The sequence below is a fragment of the Suncus etruscus genome, chromosome 7 (genome assembly GCF_024139225.1).
Source record: "Suncus etruscus isolate mSunEtr1 chromosome 7, mSunEtr1.pri.cur, whole genome shotgun sequence".
NCBI classification, from domain to species: Eukaryota; Metazoa; Chordata; class Mammalia; order Eulipotyphla; family Soricidae; genus Suncus; species Suncus etruscus.
In genome coordinates, this window is record NC_064854.1 from 85,864,203 (window position 1) to 85,885,688 (window position 21,486).

At 42.0% G+C, this 21,486-nt stretch overlaps 1 protein-coding gene across 1 annotated transcript in view; it reads left to right on the forward strand.

The window, feature by feature from the left end:
* The window catches only part of CNTN6 (contactin 6), a 254,912-nt gene that overhangs the window by 203,698 nt on the left and 29,728 nt on the right, over positions 1-21,486 (forward strand). The window contains exons 12-17 of the mRNA XM_049776825.1: positions 627-754; positions 15,732-15,907; positions 16,234-16,351; positions 16,864-17,022; positions 17,101-17,250; positions 20,114-20,184. Of these exons, the coding sequence (XP_049632782.1) occupies positions 627-754; positions 15,732-15,907; positions 16,234-16,351; positions 16,864-17,022; positions 17,101-17,250; positions 20,114-20,184 (802 nt within the window). The remainder of the gene's footprint in view (positions 1-626; positions 755-15,731; positions 15,908-16,233; positions 16,352-16,863; positions 17,023-17,100; positions 17,251-20,113; positions 20,185-21,486) is intronic.

Consider the following 21,486-nt stretch of genomic DNA (forward strand, 5'->3'; position numbering starts at 1 on the left):
TCTAAAGAAAACACCCTTCTGAGGTTTGCTTTGGGTCTTTTCTGTAATTTTTAAAGGAAATTTAGAATACCATATTTCCTGGAAGTGGAGTGACATAAGCCTCAGAATATCTTTCCTCAAGTACACGTCCACTATTTTTCTGTTCTCTGCTCTGCCCAGGCCTTCTGGAGCTGCTGATACAGTGTGAGCACTTCATCCCTCAGTGGGACCTTTCATGTGAGGAGACTTGTTGCATCTGAAAGCATGAGCAGGAATAGTTGAAAACCACAAAAACCCAGGTCATATTTCTCCAGAGACACCTTATCCTCTGCAAGCCACTGCTTATCTCAGCGCTCAGCTCTCAATTGCATTTGTCACTAGTCAGGGAATTGCATGATCTCAGAGGGTGCTTATTGGCTTCACAGTGTGGCCCGCAGTCAGCAGTGTCATCTACCATCTGTATCTAAAGGGAGCAACCCTTCTCTGGAGCTGTGAGTGGGTTCCAAGATAGCTCGTGAATTCTAACAGGAATTCTGTGAAGGACATGCACACACTGTGATTGGGTATGCTTCCAAATGAAAATAAGAAGTTATGGATTGCTTAAGGATGTGATCCTTTCTTGCATTAATTTCTTGTTTTCTTTATAGAGTGCATCTCTCAGAGGAAGGCAGTCTTAAGATCCAGAACGTGAGCAGATCTGATGCTGGGGTCTATACCTGCGTGGCTGCAAATCAGTTTGGTGTTGTGAGGAGCACTGGCACTCTGGTAGTAAAAGGTATTTTATATTATTTTTTCTTCTTCATGGATACTCCTTTTGCAATATTTTCAGTAAATCCACACATTTTGTTTGCAACTTCAATCAATGGTTTTTCCGCTAACAAATTTTGATTTGTGGGGAGATGGCAGAAGTTTTCCTCCTTCATTTGTTTGATGAGGAGGCCTAGTTTTACTTCAAATGCTTTGACATGTGATTGCATTTCACAGATGAGCTTCCTCTTTCTTTGAAGTTGCACATTGAAATTGTTGAGTAGCTCTATTACATCTGTCTGAAAGGCAAGGTGCCATTTCCATTCTGCATCATTAAGCTCTGGTTTTTTTTTTTTTGTTTGTTTTTTTGAAAGCAAAAGAGTTGTTATATATATACAGCACTACAAAAATATATACCAGCAATAACACACAGAGACATATGGAATGCAATGTGGAATGCAGACTGCACTATAGTCTGATTAGTGAAACTCCACTTTTATCTCAAGCTCACACTGGTTCAGGTGCTATTACCTACTTGACATCTTCAGTGTTCTACCTCCTTAATGACTAGACCTCTTTAAGAAATTTTGCACTCTGCAACTTTAAGGGTTTATTGCACAGACATACCACATAGTACAAGCGATCAGGTCAACTTTCCCCACCACATCTAGAGCTTTTGTTTAAGACTAGTTGATTGTTTCTATGACTTATTTTTTGTAAATTAATGAAAAAGTATAGAAAATGTTAATTTTTTATTATCACTTTTACAATACAGCGGTCCCTAAGCAGTAAAAAGGTTAATTACACCTGCAGTTTTGTTCAGAGATCACAACAGCATAAACAAGGTTTACACTATATACAACATATAACATTATACAACTGAATATAAATGTACTTATTGTATTTTAAATTGGGTTTTGCTACTCCTCAGCTGTTTGTCACTGACCAGCAGGGGAGAACAGCAGGCAGCCCATCCAGAAATCAAAGATCACTCTGTTACACCCATCCAGCTTAACATCTTTCCTTTTCACCTCCTTTCCAGTCGTCCTCCTCTCCTGATTTTTCCCCTTCCTTCTGTACCATATTACTTCTTTCCTTACTCACACCATAATATCTTTACTCCTTTTTACTTTTCCTTCTGTCCATCTTTCAATATTTCCTTCTTTTCTCCCTTCACTATGTTTCTTCTTATCCACAATTCCTTCTATTCCTTCTGGTAGTGACCATGGGACTCACCTCTTAATAATGCTGTTAACTTCCTCCAAGCTGCCTCTGTGCTGGGCCTCTGTCTTCTTCACTCTCAGTTCCACTCTCCGACCTTCATTGCCCACAAGTCACCACGCAGGCGACCCTCCCAAGTAATTCCTCTGAATCCTGAGTAGTTGAAGTCTGGCTGTGAAAGTCACATCTTCTCTCTGCCTGAAGGCTGGACATTGATTCCCATAATTCCCTGCCCCTTTCTTACCAATGACTGTCCTGTAAAAAAAAAAAAAAAAAAGACAGGCAGCAGCTGGCCCAGTGGGCCAGTGGGCTGAATAAGTGTCCTCAGCAGGCTGCATGTGGATGCAGGCTGTAGTTTAAGGATCCCCTCATCCCATATTAATCTTATCTATAACGCTGCATTCTACCAACACAAGTGGACAGTGTGCCATGTCTGAAAACACTGTTCAGGCAATTTGACACAACAAACCTCCACATAAAATATTTGAATCTTTTCTTTTTAATTTTTTTTACTTTTTTGGGGGGGGGCACACCCATTTGATGCTCAGGGGTTACTCCTGGCTAAGAGCTCAGAAATTGCCTCTAGCTTGGGGGGGACCATATAGGACACCGGGGGATCAAACCACATTCCTTCCTTGGCTAGTGCTTGCAAGGCAGACACCTTACCTCTAGCGCCACCTCTCCGACCCCATATTTGAATCTTTTCACATCCTTCTGTGTTAACAGCTGGGGACACTTTAATAGAGATTTCCTCATACTCTTTGCTCACACCATTTTCCTGCACACTTTTATTTAGCATGAAATATCTATATCTAGAAGGCCTACCAAGTATATAACAGGCTCACTTCTTCCTAGAGCTCAGAGTTGACCCTAGGGAAGTGCTGGATATCTTGCATAATTTTTAATAAGCAGTTATTGTCAAATAGAAGAAGTTAAATCTTTAAGCCTGTAGTGATTCATGATTATATTCTGACCATGGTAATCAGATAAACTCATTCTATTTGGAATGGTAAAATGGCAAGTGCCTTTCTTTAGACTTGCAAACTAGCACTAATTCAAATATGCCTACATATTTTATGAAGGGACCTAATAAATATTAGGAGTGTTTTCTGCCTTTGTCTCAGCTACTTTGCTTTATTGAATCTCAGATCATAAAACTAGTATATTTACTGGAAGACATGTCATTTTTATTGTTTAATTGCCTCTCAGTTAATATAAATGGCTGTTTTGATAAAATAGTTTGAGCAGCTAATTAAGCCCAAATGATTAAATTCATCAATTGGTGTTTTATTATAATTTCTATTTAAATAAATATATTCAATAAAATGTTATTAACTGCTGCACCTCAAATCTTTAAAATGTCTTATGGACAATTCACATTGATTTCGATAAAAGTTATTTAAAAACTGTCTTATTGGGCTTGAGCGGTGAAGCAGCAGTAGGGTGTTTGCCTTGCACGTGGCTGACCTAGGATGGACCCCAGTTGGATCCCCCTGTGTTTCATATGGTCCCCCAAGCCAGAAGCGATTTCTGAGCACAGAGCCAGGAGTAACCCCTGAGCATCACAGAATGTGGCCAAAAGAGCAAATATATTTTTTTCATAAGATATACATATATATATATCTTATGAAAAATAAACAGCCATTTTTTTCTCTGATGAGAATTGTTAACTTTTTCTATAACATGCTATATTATGCTAATGTTTGTCTGAAGTACTCAGGGCATATGATGGATGGAAATTAAATTAGAATCCCAATGGGGGCACAGGGAGAAACTTAGGCTCGCCCTCAAAATTAAGATATAGATGGACTTAATATTTGAAGTTATTGTGCTCTTTCTTTAATACAATTTTGGAAATAATAAGTGTTATTTTATATTTTATGAAATAGCATGCCTGATAAGAATGGGTTGTGTCACCTTGTTTCAAATTGAGAAGGCACAACAGCATTTGACATGTCCTTTTAGTGTAAGATTGATATATGATGTAGGTAGGGTAAGGAGGCATTGACTAGCTTTCCCCAAAATGCAAAATATGGCAGAAGGAAAGAGAAAGTCTAAGGGACATTTCATAGATAGAAGTAGCAGGAAAAAGTTTTCCAAATAATTTCTCTCCCTCCTCCCCTTTCCCATCCTTCACTCCCCCCTTCCCTCCTTCCTTCCCTCCTTCCTTCCTTCCTTCCTTCCTTCCTTCCTTCCTTCCTTCCTTCCTTCCTTCCTTCCTTCCTTCCTTCCTTCCTTCCTTCCTTCCTTCCTTCCTTCCTTCCTTCCTTCCTTCCTTCCTTCCTTCTTCCTCCCTTCTTTCCTTTTGTATTTAGTTTGTGTTCAGGGCTTATTCATGCTCAGAAATCACTCCTGGGGACAATATAGCGTTCTGACACTGGAATCCAGCTCAATAGTGCATACCCTACCTGCTGTATCATATCTCCAGCCCAATTCTTTCATTTTTATGCTTGCAGATCACTTTGTACTTTCTTAGTTTGATCTGATTTGCATTTAGATTCTCTATAGCTCAGACCCTTTCTCTTGAACAGAAACCTAAGAAACAACTTCCAAAAACAAGGGTGGCACCAAGCTGTTTGCATTTAGCTAGCTTGTGCCAGTTGCACAGAGCAATGTCTACTCAGAGTTCTGTGGTCTCAGCAAGCACTGGCACTCAGAAGTTCTTTGGTTTTCCATTGTCAGACTTCTGACTCCTCTGTGCAATAAAAGGCATCAGAGGACAAGCAGCTTTCCTTGAGGTCCACAGTTCTGTTTTATGTAGCTGGTCACATATGGGCCCCATGTTCATCCCATGCTGACCTTGTTCCAGGGGTGGGGGTGGGCCTATATGTTTCTAACAGGCAGCTAGCAACTGCTTTCACTCATTCACATGCAAACATGCATGCAAACATGTAGGAAGCCCCAGATGTGTTGACTTCTTGTGTATTTCTATGCCATGGATCAGAACCACTGAATGCACTGTATCTGAGCACATATGCACATGCTAACACAGATGTGCATGCAGTAAAAAAAATGAGCATCTGGCCAGAAACTTTTGTATTGAACTGAAACATTTCAACTGTATTTGCTGCAAGCTCCATATGCTTTCCTATAGAGAGATAAAAGTTAGTATTACAAAGGGATTATCATTTATAAATCTTAAAAGTTTAATTATTTTCCATGAGAAATAGTGTGCATCTACCATTTTACTGAATCCTAAAAATACATTGTTCCGGTTACTTATAAGCTGGTGTGGTCTCCGTGTGTACTCATGCAAGATCACACACCTTTTCATATCTAATTTTTATCGTGAAGTCAAACACCATTTTGTTTTATAATTTTTGATTTTTTGTTCTTTTTATATTTTATTTTATTGAAACCATTGGGATCTACAAAGTCCTTTATAGTTAAATTTCAGATATACAGTGATCCAGGGCCATTCCCACCACCAGTATCAATCTCCCTCCACCAATGAACCTATAATGCATCCTATGCCACTGTCCTTTGCCCCTGGCCTGCCTGTATAACAGGCTCATTTACGTTTATATTGTTAAAGTGTAAGTCTCTTGATTCTGTTGTTATTGACTTTGGCTTGGTTATTTAGTTTTGTCCTTATTTTTTTCTCTACCAACACACCTGAGACCACTAGGCCCCTGGCCTGTTGTTTTGTTTTATATCTCAAATCAGGATCAGCATATAGTGACCTCACTGCTAATAGGGTGGTAAGGAGCAAATGAGAAATTTTTCTAAAGCTGATAAAAATAACAATCTTGTCTTTGAATTTAGTTATCAGCATCAGTCAAGCAAGAAATCTCCATGTTAGATAACATGTAAAAAGATAATAGTTACAAGAGGGAGATATTTTCCAGCTTAGTTTTAGTTGATAGGGCTTATCTTTGGGAAAGGATTCAAAGTTATCTGCAATGCATGTCAGAAAATTCTGATTGTGCTCTTGCTGCAGGAAAGGCAATTTCCATTTAGAAATATAGTGAATGCAATTAACACCAGTCTTAAGAACTCCAAAAGATATTCAGTGCCATGCAGTGCAGGGATGGGGTCCACTGGCCCAGGCACACAGGTAAGGGACATGCGGGGCAGTTGGAAGGACTCTGTGAAGGAGGATTTGGATCACAAAGATCATAAGTTGTGCATACATCAAGAGGTATATGGAAATCACATCAAAGGAAAAATTATTTGATCTGGCATTTGGAAAATTATTAAAAAAGCAGCATAACAGCAGGCTATAAAAATGATCTTGTTTGCAGGCAGCATTTGTTTGTGTTCCCCTCTGGAGAAGTTTTGGATGTTCAATTATAGGCCTCATTGCTTCAGCATTATTTTCAACTGAAATGTCGGAACTTGGAAAAGCATATCTAATGTGCAAATTAAGTTTATTGCTGCTCATTTAGTTGTTTATTCTTTGTGATAGAGTCTTTATTATGCCAACATACATAGTGTCCCATCCATTCTTCTCAGCAAAATGACGACACACACGACATGGCTCCACATCTATTGAGAGAAACTGGCATGGGGAGATAATTGTAGTCTTTCTGGCTATAAAATGTAGTTTAACAGGTTTGAGGAGTGAAACCAGTGTTCTGGAGAAGCCAGCTTTATTCAGTAAAGCCAAAGCATAGTTTTAGAGAAATGATAAGACATGTTGGGATTCATCTGCCTAGTGATCCACTCCTTGAACTGCACTGCTGGAAAAAAATGTCCCAGTCCTGCTCATGTGACCCCTGGATGTGATATCAAGTCAAGAACATAATTTCTATCTGAGATAAAGCTTTCTCCCCTCCAAATCTCAGATGTGGATACAGGCTTTATGAAAACCAGGAACCTAAGGTATATCATTCAGGCCTGCCACTTGTTATTCACATTTCTGGAGTCCTTAGTCTGTGTAAAGTAATAGCTGCTGCCCCCAAACATGACTGATACAAAAAACTAAGCTGTATAAGGAAGTTGGAGTGCATGAGAGCTTTGCTCTTTTGTCACAACCCAGGAATGTAAGAGGGACATTTTTTTTTTTTAATTTCTGAGCATGGGTGGTCATTGTGCTTTGAATGTCCTCATGGGAGCATCAGGTAAAGTCTTCAAGGCCGGTGAAGGGGGTGCACATAAAGTTGTTTGAGCAGCACAAACAAACTTGCTCCATTCCCAATATGGGAACAGGATCCCCAATAGGACCCAATGATACTTTAGGATACTCCAACCTAGATTTCAGCAGCAGAAGGAAGAATAAAGCTTGAGGGTGAAGGGCTTAGGAGAAACTGGCTAGTGATCAAGCCATGGAGCAGAGTCACAGGAAAGGACCACTGAACAGGAACACAGATCAGACGTCAGAGAAAAACCATGCAGCAGAGCCACAGAGGAGGACAAAGGAGCAGAACCATAGAGCAGGACCATGGAGCAAGTCTAAGGGGGAGGATCAAAAAGCAGGACCATGGAGCAGGGCCAGGGAACAAGGCCACAGAGCAGGACCATACTAAGACAGGGGTTGCTCCACCTCTGCTCTCCAGGCCTTTCTTCAGGAAGTGCTCTGTTTCTCCCCTCAGATGCCCAGTGCCTGAATATGGGATCTCCTTATAAGTGCTGTCCTCTGTCTGGTTGTTGTCTTCTTCAACTCAAGTAAGGATGGATCTCCCTTTCTATTATGGGGACTTCCCTAGTTCTTCCTGCCCTACCCCTCCTGTCTGCTTTGGATCCCTCCAGAAACAGCCACAAAGCTTCAACCTACCAGGCTGACTCTCTACTACAATGGGCCAGCTAGCCAACGATATTTTTTTTTATTAAAAATGATAAAAAAGAAAGAGAAGGTATGTCTTGGCAAGTTTCATCTGTGGCACTAAAGTCAACTTGAACAGAAAGTGTTGTGTTCAGCTTCCCTGTAAACTTGAGTCTATGTGTTACTATTCATTAGGTCCCAACTTCATTCCCCTCAGAAAACTTCAGGCTCCTTTGGCCTTTGGCCTGTGCCCTTTGGCTCGTGTTTCTTCACAAATGCCACAGTCTTAAACACAAATCTTACAAACCTCACAGTCCTCTCTGTCTTTCTGGGCTGTGTCACCTGTCTAGGGTTCAAATGCAGGAGTCCTGGGCTCAGAGTGGAAACTACCACAGTACTCATGTCCCTCAGAAGGAAGTAGAGAAACACTCAGATATGTCAGTTTCATACTTCCTCTAGTTTTCCATCTTCTCTCCAAACAGCCTATCTCATTCTTCAAAGAAACCAGACTCTACTTCTAATAGATTCTATAGACAGAATTAAAAATTACCCAACTCCATCTCGTAAAATTTAGGACATCTGTCCATAATGCCTTCCTACTGTCCCAGGCCAGCACCAGGGACAAAGGATGTGAACATGATCTCACCCTCAGAAAAAACATGTATAATGCTGGCAATACACATTGTTCATCGTGAACTAGCAACTTGGACACCTGAGCACTGGAAAGAGCAGAGAGCACATACTCTTCTTCAGCTGGGCTCCTGGGCTCCAGCCAGGTTTCATTCTTCCATAAACTTGAGATCTGCAGCTCATGCTTGTGTTCCTGCCTGAGGATTTCTCATGGTTCCTTTACATGATGCATGGAAATGCTCTCTGATTTTCTTTTCAGATGATAGTTGTTTCCTCTAGACATGGCCTTCATATTGACCTGTTATTCTGGCACTCTTGGTTACCTTCAAAGTTTTGTTTTAAATCCCTGAGTGTTGAAGATTATGATAATAGCAGTGGCCCCATGGAGAGCAGGAAAACCATGGGACCTAATTATCATACATTTTATTTACCATTTTCTGCATTTAGACTAGACTAGAACTATCTGTGAAATCTTCTCTAGAGAGCTCACAGCAGAGCCTGCAATGCAGCCTTGCTCTCAGCTGCACAATATTGCCATGGCAGTGCAGTGCCTAGACAATGAAAACCCATCTGAACTAGCCTGAGAAACTGTTCTTTAAACCATCCCACCAGTTTTCTTGTTTGTTTTTTTCACCCAGGGTTTATTTCCAATTATTAGCTTCAATTTTTCCATGTTTGTTCTACCCTGAGTTAGTCATTTTCTTGTTTTGTTTGCTTAATTTCTGTGGATTTGACATTAATTCATTTCTCATTTCTCTCAGTTGCCTCCAGTCAACCCTGCCCTAACAGTGAAAAAAAAAAAGTAAAAAGCCCAGTGGCCTTTTACTTTGTCTACAAGCACTCTCATTTTAGTCAAATGCATCTTCTAGTGAGGATTTTGGAAATAATCCAGGAGAGGTGAATTATTTGTTGAGACATTTGGCATTTGTAAGACTGTTTTATGCTCATACTTGTCAGATGGTTTAGTTAGAGATAGAGTCCTAGACTGAGCACCTTATTTTCAAGGATTTAGAGTAACTGCTTTGTTCTGAAACTTTGTTGGTTTCTGTGATGCATTTGGGACATTTCCATTTCTTGTCCCTTCAGCTGTGCAGACACCTTGACCACTTATTACCATACATTGCTTGCATAATTGGCCCAGCATGAAACACCAGTTCCCTGTGGTATGCTTATTTCCGTATGGGAACTGTCTCTTTCTATATTGTCCAACCCTGATATTTTCCAGTTCCTCAAATCTGTGCCACTAGACATTATTCCCCCACCTTCCTTCAGGCTATTAGTCTCATTCCTCTTGAAACTTCCTGGGGACAGAGTGATAGCCCAGTAGGTAGAGCTTTACATAAGGCTTACCTGGGTTTAATACCCAGCATCTCATATGGTCCCCCAAGCCTTTCAGGAGTAACTTCTGTGGGCAGAACTGTAGTTACCCCTTAGTGCCATCTGCTGTGACCTAAAAACCAATAGAAAAAAAAGGAAAAACTCATTTCTGAACTAACTGCTGGAATACTGTGCTCATTTTTCTTTCTGCATTACCAGTTACTTCTTTTCAGTTATCTCTGCTATTTCCCATTAACCTTACAACTTTCCTAAATTTCAGCCAGCCTTGGTGCTATCCTTTATACCACAAAGTCCCCCAAGCATTTTCAGATACAACCCTGGAGGCCACAAACTCTGCAGATATTGCTCTGGGGAAGTCATGAACCCCAGATCATGATAATGCCTTGCCCCTTGGACCTCACCCAGCCAAGAATCTCTGAGATAAACTCTAGGACAGCTAAGTACTGCTTTAGGTTGCACAACCTAAATGATTTATCAATGAGTATATAAATCAATTCCATCTATCAGCCAATTCTTAGAATCAAACAACTAAACCAGAGCAAAGGACAGAAGAACAAGACACATCCAGCATGAAGAAGGAAGTTAATAAATAGTTTATTAATAGTGAATCTCTTGCTCTCTCTCTCTCTCTGTCTCTCTCTGGCAATAGATGAGAAGATTAAGCATTTTAGGAAATTCTTCTGTCAGCAAGCACTTGTCAGTAATGGAAATACAGAACACAAAAGCCAAAGGCAAAATAGACAGTGTGATCCCCTGAATGAGGCCAGGGAGAGATAGGCACAGATGTGTCCTGCAGAGAAGGAGCCTCAGAAATCTCCAGCATCAAGTATCATCATTGAGTCCAACCCACTGGCAAATTTGTTCCAGGAAGGAGGCAACATACAGACAGGAAATTGAGTTCCATAGAACAAACTGGATGGCCTATGAAGGAGCAGGGGCTAGATAAGGCGAAAGGCAAAAAAGAGCTTGTGCGGGACTAGTGAGAAAGAAATAAGGACAAACACTTATACTACTTTCAAAAGATCCAGAGACCATGGTGGCAACATCAGAAGGGAGTGTTGAAGCACAGTGGACATGTGCTGGCTTTCAACATCACTTCCAAGTGTGTTCCTGGTTCTGGCACCTGCTCATTAGGAAACTGGAGCTTTGCTACAGCTACTATCTCCAGAGAGTCTCTTAGGATGCTGCCCTCAGGGAGGTGGCTGGAGTGAGTGGCAAGTGTCAGGAGTAGAGAAGAGCCACAGAGGGTACTGTGGTCTGAAAGTGAAGACAAGTTTGTAGTTATGGGAACAGGGCAAGGCCCCATCTCTCAGATGTTTACTCCCTATCTGCTCTTGGGAGATGCAGTCCTAAGAATGTGCCTTCTGCCTTGTATCAGCAGCATTTCTAGAATGTCAAAGACATACAGAATCAGAGAAAGGCCTGTGAAATATGCAGTGATATCCACCACCCCTGAAAGATTCTCATTCTACTCAAAATTGGTGTAAGAGTTCATCATTCACAGAATTCAACTGAATAAAGGCATAAATAACAAAAACAACAGACCAACATGGCCCTGGATATACTTTTCTGGGTGTTATTGTGAGATGCACACATTATTGATGCCAATGCCATATTAGGGTATCAAGTTTCTGAGGAGATAGTCTTGTGGCCTGGTCCCTCAAAATGCTAAGTATAACTCAGTTTTCCATCTCTCTGAGTATGACCAAAGCAGTCCTTTGGAAAGGGTTCTGACTGTTTGATATCTGTACCCACTCTAACACTAACCAGAAGGTTGTTAAATCAAGCTGTTTTTGTATCTCACTGAAAGAGATTGAAAAATGGCAAATATTAAAATTCTAAAGTTGTATGAATATTTTATGAAAGCTTCTCATTCATCTTTAGCATAATCTTCAGAGTGGCCAGCCTTCCACTCTGTGACTTAATGGCCACAGTGCTGCTTCAGCCATTTGCCACTGCTTTGATTTTTGTTGCTGATAAAGGCGACAAACATGCAGAAAAATTGAAAAAAAAATAGATTTTCCATACATGTCCACCACATGCTGGGATTCCTGCCTCTCTTTCACATGGCTCCACTCTAAGTCCTAATTCTTTCAAACCCACCACACAAAATTGAAGAGACTGTTGCCATCACATAATTCTATCCATATTATTTCTAAATGTATCTTTACAAGAGGGAATCTTTTAAACAGAGAAACAATACCACTTACAAATTTGGTGATTATTTCTAAATTATTTGTTTATACACAGGACATCACAGAAATATGTATTTGCATTTTCATGCTAAATAAATGCACATATCTGCACACAATACTTGCCAACCTTGAAAAATGTTTTACAAATAATAATTCTTAGAATTTATTACATCATGAGGGGCTAGAACAATAGTAGAATAGAAGTGAATTTGCCTTTCATGTAGCTGACCCAGATTCAATCCTGTTATCCCATATGGTTCTCTGAACCTGCCAGGAGTGATCTTTGAGCTCAGAGACAGGATAAGCCCTGAGTATCACTAAATGTGGACTCCTTCCCTTCCCCCTAAAATTGTTATGTCATAATATACTAGGAGTTGTTGTGGGGATTAAAAATGTTTCACAACTCACTAAGAATAAAAAAGCTAAAATTGCACAAGATTTAAATTTATTAGTATGATAAACATGCATCATACTAAAATGCACATGTAGTGTACAGGATTAATTACAGATAAGTGATCTTCAAGTCCAACTTTGTTTCTCTGAATTATTAGTGAATGATATCATTTACTGGATGTGACATTTGAAGTCTTAGATATCCTCTTGAATTTTCCTTCTGCAAGAAATTCGAGGTACAAATGTAAAAACTCAAGGCAGTATTTCTTGGATCACGGGGCTGAATTAATGCCATGAAAGTCCACTGAAGAAGGAAACTGTAGAGAATAGACTCCCTCCTCTTCTACTTTCCTTCAAGAGTGTATTCTTGGTGTCATCACAAGAATTCATTGTGCACGTGCACATGTGTATGCTTGTGTAGGCGTTGTGCCTAGATCAACACATCATGTGTGTGCACGCATGTGTGTTCATTTGACTGGGTACCTGGACCAACCTAGGAAATGTGTGTACATGTGTCTGCTCATGAGAGCTTTATTCCTTGGTCAACCCAGAACATCTGTGTGCACATATGTGTGCTAGGAGCCTGGATTAACCCAACATAGGAATGAGCATTTTTGTGCTCCTGAGGGCTATTGATCCTCAGGTCCAACCCAGAACCTTGCATATGTGTAGCTGGTAATTTTTTGGAGGGGGGATTGGGTCACACCCGGTGGCCTCAGGTGTTACTCCTGGCTTTGCAGCCAGAAATCACTTCTGCAGGCTCGGGATGCCAGTATCGAACCCAGGTTTGTCTCAGATTGGTCACGTGCAAGGCAAACACCCTACCACTATGCTATTGCTCTGGCCCCAAAGCTGATGTTCTGCCACTGAACCATGTCCCAAGAACACACATTTGAGCATGTTCCCCAGGAAGTTCTTGTGTATCTTAAAAATTTTAAACCACTGGCCTAGACTCTACAAAGCGTAGGGAATATGCAAAAATAACGTGCCATGAAGTGACATAGAAAAATTATGCTTTTTTGGTTTCTACATAGTCCCAAAGTATTTTCAAATTTTACTGATGATGGAATCTAGCCCTTTCCCCTTTTTTAGTTCTTCCTCAATGGGGCCCTTCACGCCTCAATAAACACAGGAGCTTTTTAGACCACACCTGGCTCCCTCCCCCAACTCCCAGCACTGATGGAGCAGCTTGGAAAACTGTCTCTGATATTAGTTTCTTTTTTGTTTTTTTTTTTTTTTGTTTTGTTTTGTTTTTGGACCACATCCGGCAGTGCTCAGGGGTTACAACTGGCTCTGTGCTCAGAAATTTCATAGCAGTGCTCAGGACCATATGGGATGCCAGGGATCAAACCCAAGTTGGCCCTATGCAAGGCAAAACCTCCTACTCACTGTGCTATTACTCTGACTCTGATATTATAGTTTCTTAAAGACTTTAAGAGCTCCACAGAGATGCCCTAGCTTGCTAACTTCTAAGGTGTAACTCCACCCTGGATTTAGGTGTATCTACCTGAGACCCACCCATTCCTGGGAGGGCTCTTGGGAAGCGGATATTGCACATTGCGTGTATCTTTACCTGCAAAATCCCGCCTTTTCCTGGGAGTGGTCTTGGAAAGGTAAGATAAGGCCTTTGATCCAGGGGATTGGGGTCTTTTGGTCTTTGGCCAGCATGGAGGTCAAAGGGAAGATGGCTGAAAGGAGTTAAGATGCAGGGCTAGCTAAGAATGGCTGAATGCTTAATTGGTTATGATAAAGGCCACACATGTGGTGGATAGGGTATGAATAAAGCTGATACTTCCTGAAGCCTGACTGTGAGTGAGATTTCTACCCGCTGCTCTCATGAACCTCCAGACGCGCCAGCTGAAGGGGGTTGCAGAGCCACGTGGCCTGGGATGGCAGAGAAAGGTCCCTTCATCCATCCATCTCCATCCAGCACCATCATTAATTAACACTACACTAAGGTACCATCATATTCTTGGCTTAAAATAACATAAAAGAATCTATAGCTTCTGCTCTTCTAGAACCATCCCACTGTTCTCCATAGGCACAAAAGTATCCTTAGGGTCCTACTCAGAATTTAGTTCATGGTTGTTTGCAGCCACCCCTTGCTGCAGAGCTCCCCCACCTCACCTGCCCCACACATGCTAAATCACATGAGCTGGGCCTGAGTTTGTCAGCAGTGTTTTCAGATGACAGCTTAGATTCGTGGGGACAGGGAATAGATTCATGAGCACCCCAGCCACCCCCCAGGCTGCCGCATTTGGGGTCATAGTTTGCTAAATCTGTGCAGCCATAGCACAGTTTAGAAACCAAATTAGAATTTGCAGTTTATTCTGCTCAATAAGAATCTGTTTTGCTCTGAAATTCAGTAAAGCAGTGATGAGTGGGGCTTTCCTTTGATCAATTGTGCAGTTCCTGATGTGTTCCATGGAGAAAGAGACTTTGTTTCACATACATATAATGTCCTAATATGGCCACTTACATTTCTTATGCTAGATGTAATGCCCTTGTTCCTGCTACTCTGTCTACAATTGCTTTATTAGCAAGTAGCCTGTTCTCAACAGTAGCCACACAGTTTCTCCATAAATGTGAGTCTTGCTCTCATCTTTGGATCCTATTTCTTTTCTGGGTCTCCTTTCTCTCTACAGTCTACTTGCAGCTAAGCAGCTCCATCTGCATGAAGTGATGAGCCCAGTATTTAGTTTTTCTGTCTGTCAAGGAAGTGTATTTTCTGCAGATGAAATCACTTCTTTGGGACCTGGTGAGAGGGTCTCCACATCCCTCTCAGACTATGTATGAAAAGGGATTTTTCTATATCACTCATGACTCCTTAGCATTTAGCTGTATACATAATTGGGAGTCTGGGTTAGATTGAGGGCAGCACTCTACATGTCTTAGTCATGAAGTACAGTTGTCATTGGAATATGGGCCCCACTGAGCTTAGCCACTCTAGCAACCCCAGCCTGAGTCCATCACTACATTGCACGTGCCCTGAGCCCAAAGGGTAGGGCTGTAAACAGTGTGTGGGTTGTAATGCTGTGCTAAAATTTTGGGATAAAAAATTATAGTAAAATCAATATTTGTAATACTGTTTCTCAGATCCTGAACTTCTGTAGACTTTGCTTAATATAAAGGATTAATAAGAGAATGATTTTAGCTTTATTTCAACTAATAAACTATCCTGGTTGTTACAGAGGTATTTGTAAAGGGGAAATAGACTTTTTTTTTTTTTTTTTTGTTTTGGGCCATACCCGGCAGCGCTCAGGTTACTCTTGGCTCTATGCTCAGAAATCACTCCTGGCAGGCTTGGGGGACCATATGGGATGCCGGGATTTGAACCACTGTCCTTCTGCATGCAAGGCAAATACCCTACCTCCATGCTATTCCTCCGGCCCCAGAATAGAACTTTTTATATTAGCTATAAAACTCTAGGCATTTATCACTGCAGGCATTTATCCAACTCAAGTAAAGCCATTCAAATGGGGGGGGGGTTGTGACCACCAGCCAGTGTGACTCTCTCCACACAGAAAGGACTCTGATCATGCAGCCACCTTCCAGCATGGATGTCACAGTGGGTGAGAGCATCGTACTTCCATGCCAGGTGTCCAGAGACCCCACAGTCTATGTCAGCTTTGTGTGGACATTCAATGGGGAGCTGATTGACTTCCAGAAAGGAGCAGCCCACTTTGAAAGGATTGGAGGAGTAAGTAGATAAAATCTTTCAAAGATTAATGAAGGTAATTCAGCCTTTGTTACTGCCAGCTTCTTTGCTAGTCATCCTCCAAAATCCCCTCATATCAGGGCATCATCCCACAAATAATACTCTTCTGTTCTTGGTTTATCATTTACTTATCCAAAAAGTGCCTGCATTCTAGGGGGCAGGGGTCATGAAGGGTATGGTGAGAGGGATGGAATTGCAGCCACCACTGTGCAGCTAGACTTTGTGCTGGCATCAGTCAGGGCACACCCAGCTGAAAAGGTGACATATGCAGGCTGGCCAGATCCAGCCCACCTCCTTTCCATTCACAGGAGTCTGTTGGGGACTTGATGGTTAGGAATATTCAGTTACATCACACAGGAAAGTATGTCTGCACCGTGAAATCAACTCTGGAAATCCTATCTGCAGCGGCAGATGTCATTGTAAGAGGTAAGGTCCAAGTTGGAGGGCATGGCAGTGGCTACAGCATGTCTGCTGCCTCTGAGGGGCTAAGTTCCTAGGGCCCCTAAAGACATGGAAGATAGGGCAGCAGCAAGAATTTCCTCTCCAACACTGGACTCTGGCTGTAGACATGGCATAAAGGTGAGACCCCCTGAACAATGGCCTGGTTATTGTACCTGGGTCAGCCTATCATGCATGTGGTAGTTTTCCTGGGTATCTTTGCTCTGCTTCAGAAAGACTGGGGGTAAAGTCCATGCCTTAGAATCACTTCCATTTGATAAACATGCCTTCCCCCAGATAATCTCATCTTCAGAAAGAGTGTTTCTAGTTCACTTGCTCCCTGTGTAAGTTGAATTAATTGGGATTTAGCTAAAATAATGTATTACCAATTCCTTATGTTCAATACTTTAATGTCTAAGCGTGGGACAGGTTAAAATACACTATTCCCCAGTCAATGCAATTGACTGTTTTCCATAGTTACAATGAAATATTTTTCCAAGGCCCCCCAGGTCCCCCCAAGGAATTGAGGGTGGAAGGTGTTTCCAGCACAACCTCAAACCTAAGCTGGACACCAGGTTCCAGCAACAACAGCCCCATCCAGGAGTTCATTGTCCAGGCGAGGACGCCCTTCTCCATAGGCTGGCAGGCCGTGTCCACAGGTGGGTGCCTCGGGGTTCGGCATAGGTTTGCTTTTCATGAGTGTGAGATCTATGGCCTATGTGCTGTCTGCTTTTCAGTTCCGGAAATCCTCAGTGGCAGCACACACAAGGCCACAGTAGCTGGCCTGAGTCCTTGGGTGGAATATGAATTCCGTGTACTTGCGGGAAACAGTGTCGGCATTGGGGAACCCAGTCAACCATCAGAGCTGTTAAGAACAAAGGCATCAGGTAAGAAATGCACACATGTCTGCCACTTCCTAGAGCCACTAGAAGCTTCCATGAAGTCCTGAAGAAGAGCACTCATCCACAGCTCTAACAGCAGCTGGTGTCTCTTTTACTAGCATTTTTGTATATTTAATGTTAGGTGTATTTTTTAAATCTTCTTTATTGATGGGATATAGTGTCCCAGATCTGCTCAGAGGCTCAAGAAAGGCTCCCAACAATTATGTAAACTGGCTACATTTTCTGTACAGGAACAAGTTTTTAGCTTTGGGGATTTACCTGATTTGCTGGGGGATCTCTAAAATGTACCCAGAGATGGTCAGGGACCATTCAGTGCTAGGACTGACCCATGATTCCTCCCCAACACTCTCTCTCCAGCCCCAAAGCATGGTGCAATTTTTTTTGGAATAGTTTTTTCAAAATGGGATGATTCTGCACAAATGGGCATATTAAAAATAAGAGTTTTCAAAAAAAAAACACTGTTACTTTGCCTGTGACAAATTTATGTGGAGAGTGTGCAAGTTTGAAAAGGCAGGTGTGTTTGTCTGTGTGCTGTGGCCAAAGATGAAGAGCTTCTCAGGATCGCAGTCGCCATTTGCATCCCCCCTCCCAATTACCAAACTGAAGACTCAGAACAACAATGCAGATTAGCCCCATGCAGTCAATATTCCTATCACAGGAATACTGTGGAGCACCTGGAAGGGATCAGAGGCACATGAGGCCCTGGTTCAGGACTTGAACCTTCTTTCTCTTGTCAATGAATATTTTCATGGCCTGTTCTGTTCCCCCATAGCTGTTGCTCAAAACATGGATGTCCAACATCAGTGCCCCTGCAGTCATTTGTCCAAGCCATCTTCATCAACAACACAAGTTACATCCATAATGAACATAACCATCTGGTACTAGGGAGCCCAACACTCCACTACTTAACCAGAGACTATTTTCGTAGTGTGCTTGAGACCAGAAATCACCTATATTTGGAAACAGATGTGAAATAGACTCCTGGGATATAGCCAGGGTATGGGCTAATTATTTCACACCAAGCACGAATGTGTGATATGTGAAAGCACATCAATGGACTTAGCACCAGACAGCCTTAGCACCAACAGAGCCTTGGTCTGAGTGGATAGGAGTTTGACAGAGTATTTGTGCACATGTGGGTCTTACAGGCATTCTTGTAATAGAGCAAGGGGCAAAGGTGGACAGAATTCTCTTTGGGGGTGTTTCCATCTAAGAAAGTTGGTGGTGGGTTTTTTAGGTCTTATGATTGTCCCAGTTTTTTACAGAGATATTTCTAGCTGCATTCTCTTCAGTTTGGACACACTCTCCAGAGCTCATGGAGATGGGATCTCCTCAGTGATTTCCCCAAGTCTATATTCCACTGAAGTATCTCCTTTTAATGTCCCATCAAAGACAAATTCTTCTCAGTAGCTTTAAGTTCATTTGAAAATGCAATAAAGCGAGTAGCTTTACTATCCAGAAACTTGAGAACGTGGCTAAGAATAAATTATTGTGTTGTTGAAAATAATTTCCTAATAATTTCCCATGCATCGAGTCTCTAAGAAAGTTCTGAATCAGTGTCCATGGGCATGGAGGGGAACAGAAATTTTCCCATGAGAGCAGAATCTGCTTGCATTCACAGACTTCTGGACAAAGACACTGAAGATCAGGACAAGGCCCAAGGTAAAGTGGCAGATCTTACTACATCACAAAGATCAGAAGGACCGGGGTAGTTGTGAATATGAAAATGGAGAACCACTGTATCATCTGTGAGCTTGTGAACTCTAGCACTTCTAAATTCTAGCTTTAGCAGAGGAGTGTCCCCTGCACAGAGCATCAATTATTATACACCATACTTCCTACAGTGGACACTTTTTTGAAGTATAGCCCTCCTCTGGGGCTCATCAAATGCAAGGGAATATAGATCAAAGCCTGTAGTGTGGCTCAACACTGCAGACTCTGCCTGCTAGATTCTGCAGTGATAAAACTGAGAAACTTCTGCCATTATTTCAGGAACAGAAGAACTGCCTTTTAGTACTTGGATAACTGCCATGGGCACACATGTGCCCAGTCCAACTGGAATCAAGTTTCTGATGAACTTTCATTTATGTTCACCAGGAAGCCACCTCCTCACCTCTCACTCTTCTTATCCAGATAGACACCATCTCTAGAATATTGTCCCAGCTCTAAAAATGAGCAAGAAGAAGCGTCTTTCACAGGGCTCCTAGCAGCATGACTTTCTCTAGTGTCCCCATTGCATAAGAGCCCTGCTCTGTCCTGAAGCCCACAGAATCAAAAACACTCTTGGAACAAGAGATTAATATATATCCTAAAAATCATTCTTTAAATTTTTTTCATCTACCTACTTCATGTACACTCTTCATAAATTTCAGGCGTATAGCTTTAAACTTTTCTATGTGTCAAAGAATTTAATTTTCAGTGTTAAAATATCCTGATGACCAGCCCCCAAGACATTACTTTCATTTATATATTGTAAAAAATTAATTAATACACTGCCACAGTAACTTGTTTACAGCACAACTGTATAATTAGGCACTAACTCAGCAGTGTCACTGCTAGCATCTGAATGGAACATTATTTTGCCAATTAGGAGATGATGCATAATAATGTCAAAGACACGATGTTACTCTATTTTTAATTAATATTGGATTCAGGGAGCTTATGTATCAAACACAACTGTGTCCTCTCTCTTAGAAACTTGGATGCACGTAAGCATAATTTATGTTCATTAACAATGCAAGGCTCTCCCAGCGTGCTCGTGTGAGTTCTGGACAGGTGAGACTGAAAGCAAATTCTTCTGGTGTAGATGGGCTTAATGAGCATCACAGCTTTTCTTTTGTGCTTCTAGTCCCGGTGGTGGCTCCAGCTGGTGTTGGTGGAGGTGGAGGGAGTCGCTCAGAACTCATCGTTACGTGGGAGGTAATTTTTCAGTCCAAATGAGCTATTTGGAAGGAAAAATACTTAGCTGGTCAGGAAGAACCCTGGAAAATAAAGTTATTTGCTCATGATGGAGACTGGAAACATGCCCTACCAGCCTCCTGCTGATAAACCAGTTAGAGGCATGTTGAGAACCTCTCTTAGACCTTCTTCTTGGAGCCTTCAGACCAGCCTAGAAGACTAGCATTGCAATCCTGCCAGCTGGAGGCAGCCAGGAGTCTCTGGGCACTATTTCCTTTATGATAAACTGGAGACTTTTCACTTCTTATTGACTGAGCTCTCTCTGTGGCTCTGCAAATGGAACACAATGATTTTGTTCATTTGCCTTTTCATCTCTCTCACATGTTCTCTGCTTCTTGCTGAGAGTGGAGAGTAGAAGCCAATGGCCCATTATTCTCAAGGCTTATTTATCTCAAGTTTCAGCATAGGGTACCATTTTATACTGATTTTCAGAAGTAAGAAGCTTTAGATGTGGCCCAGCTAACGTAGTGTCCTGCCTGTAGAGAAGACTGGACCTGCCTCCACCTGGGATCTAATAGACTCCCCACCACAATCTCTCTGTGTCCCCCACCCTTTTCTCTCAGACTCTGAGGCCAGTCAGGGGAAGGACAACCAAAGTCAGGGACACTGCGGCATCTGATTTGAAGGGTCATTCCCAAGAAGGCTATAGGCAGCTGTTCCATCACACACTGGCCCTGTGCACTGGCCGAGGGCTCATGGTTGAGGAAATGGTTCCATCAGACTTATAGGTATCTGTTTACCCACTTCTTCTATCAGTCTATAGGCCTCCTGTGTCCTGTATTCATTGTCTTGTGACCCCTATTTTACTTTTTCCCATATGTGTGGATATGACCCTACAGGCTATGAGTTTGAGTGGACCTCTGCCCACAGGGCCTATGAGTGATGGACTGCTGATCCATGCCTGCTGACCCATGCCCTTACCCCTGAAGCCCACTGCATCAGGGAGAACTACTCACCCAATTCCAGAGCAGGCACTACATGAGGAACCCACTACCTCCACCACGACCATAGCCCTTGCAGGGCCTTCTTGCCCAGAATGTCCCTTCTTATCATTTCCTTGGGACCTAGCCTCAGTGCAACAACTATACCTGGAAGGAATCCTGAGGGAGCCAGGCAAATAAGCCTCATCCTCAGGAGGGGACAGAGACTTTTTAATGGTGACCAGGCCCTCTATCTATTCACAGTCCAGAGATGCCTCTTTCCCTGAGTCTATATTCAGGCTCTAAAATCTTTGGCACTGCTTATGGCCAGATCTGGGACAGG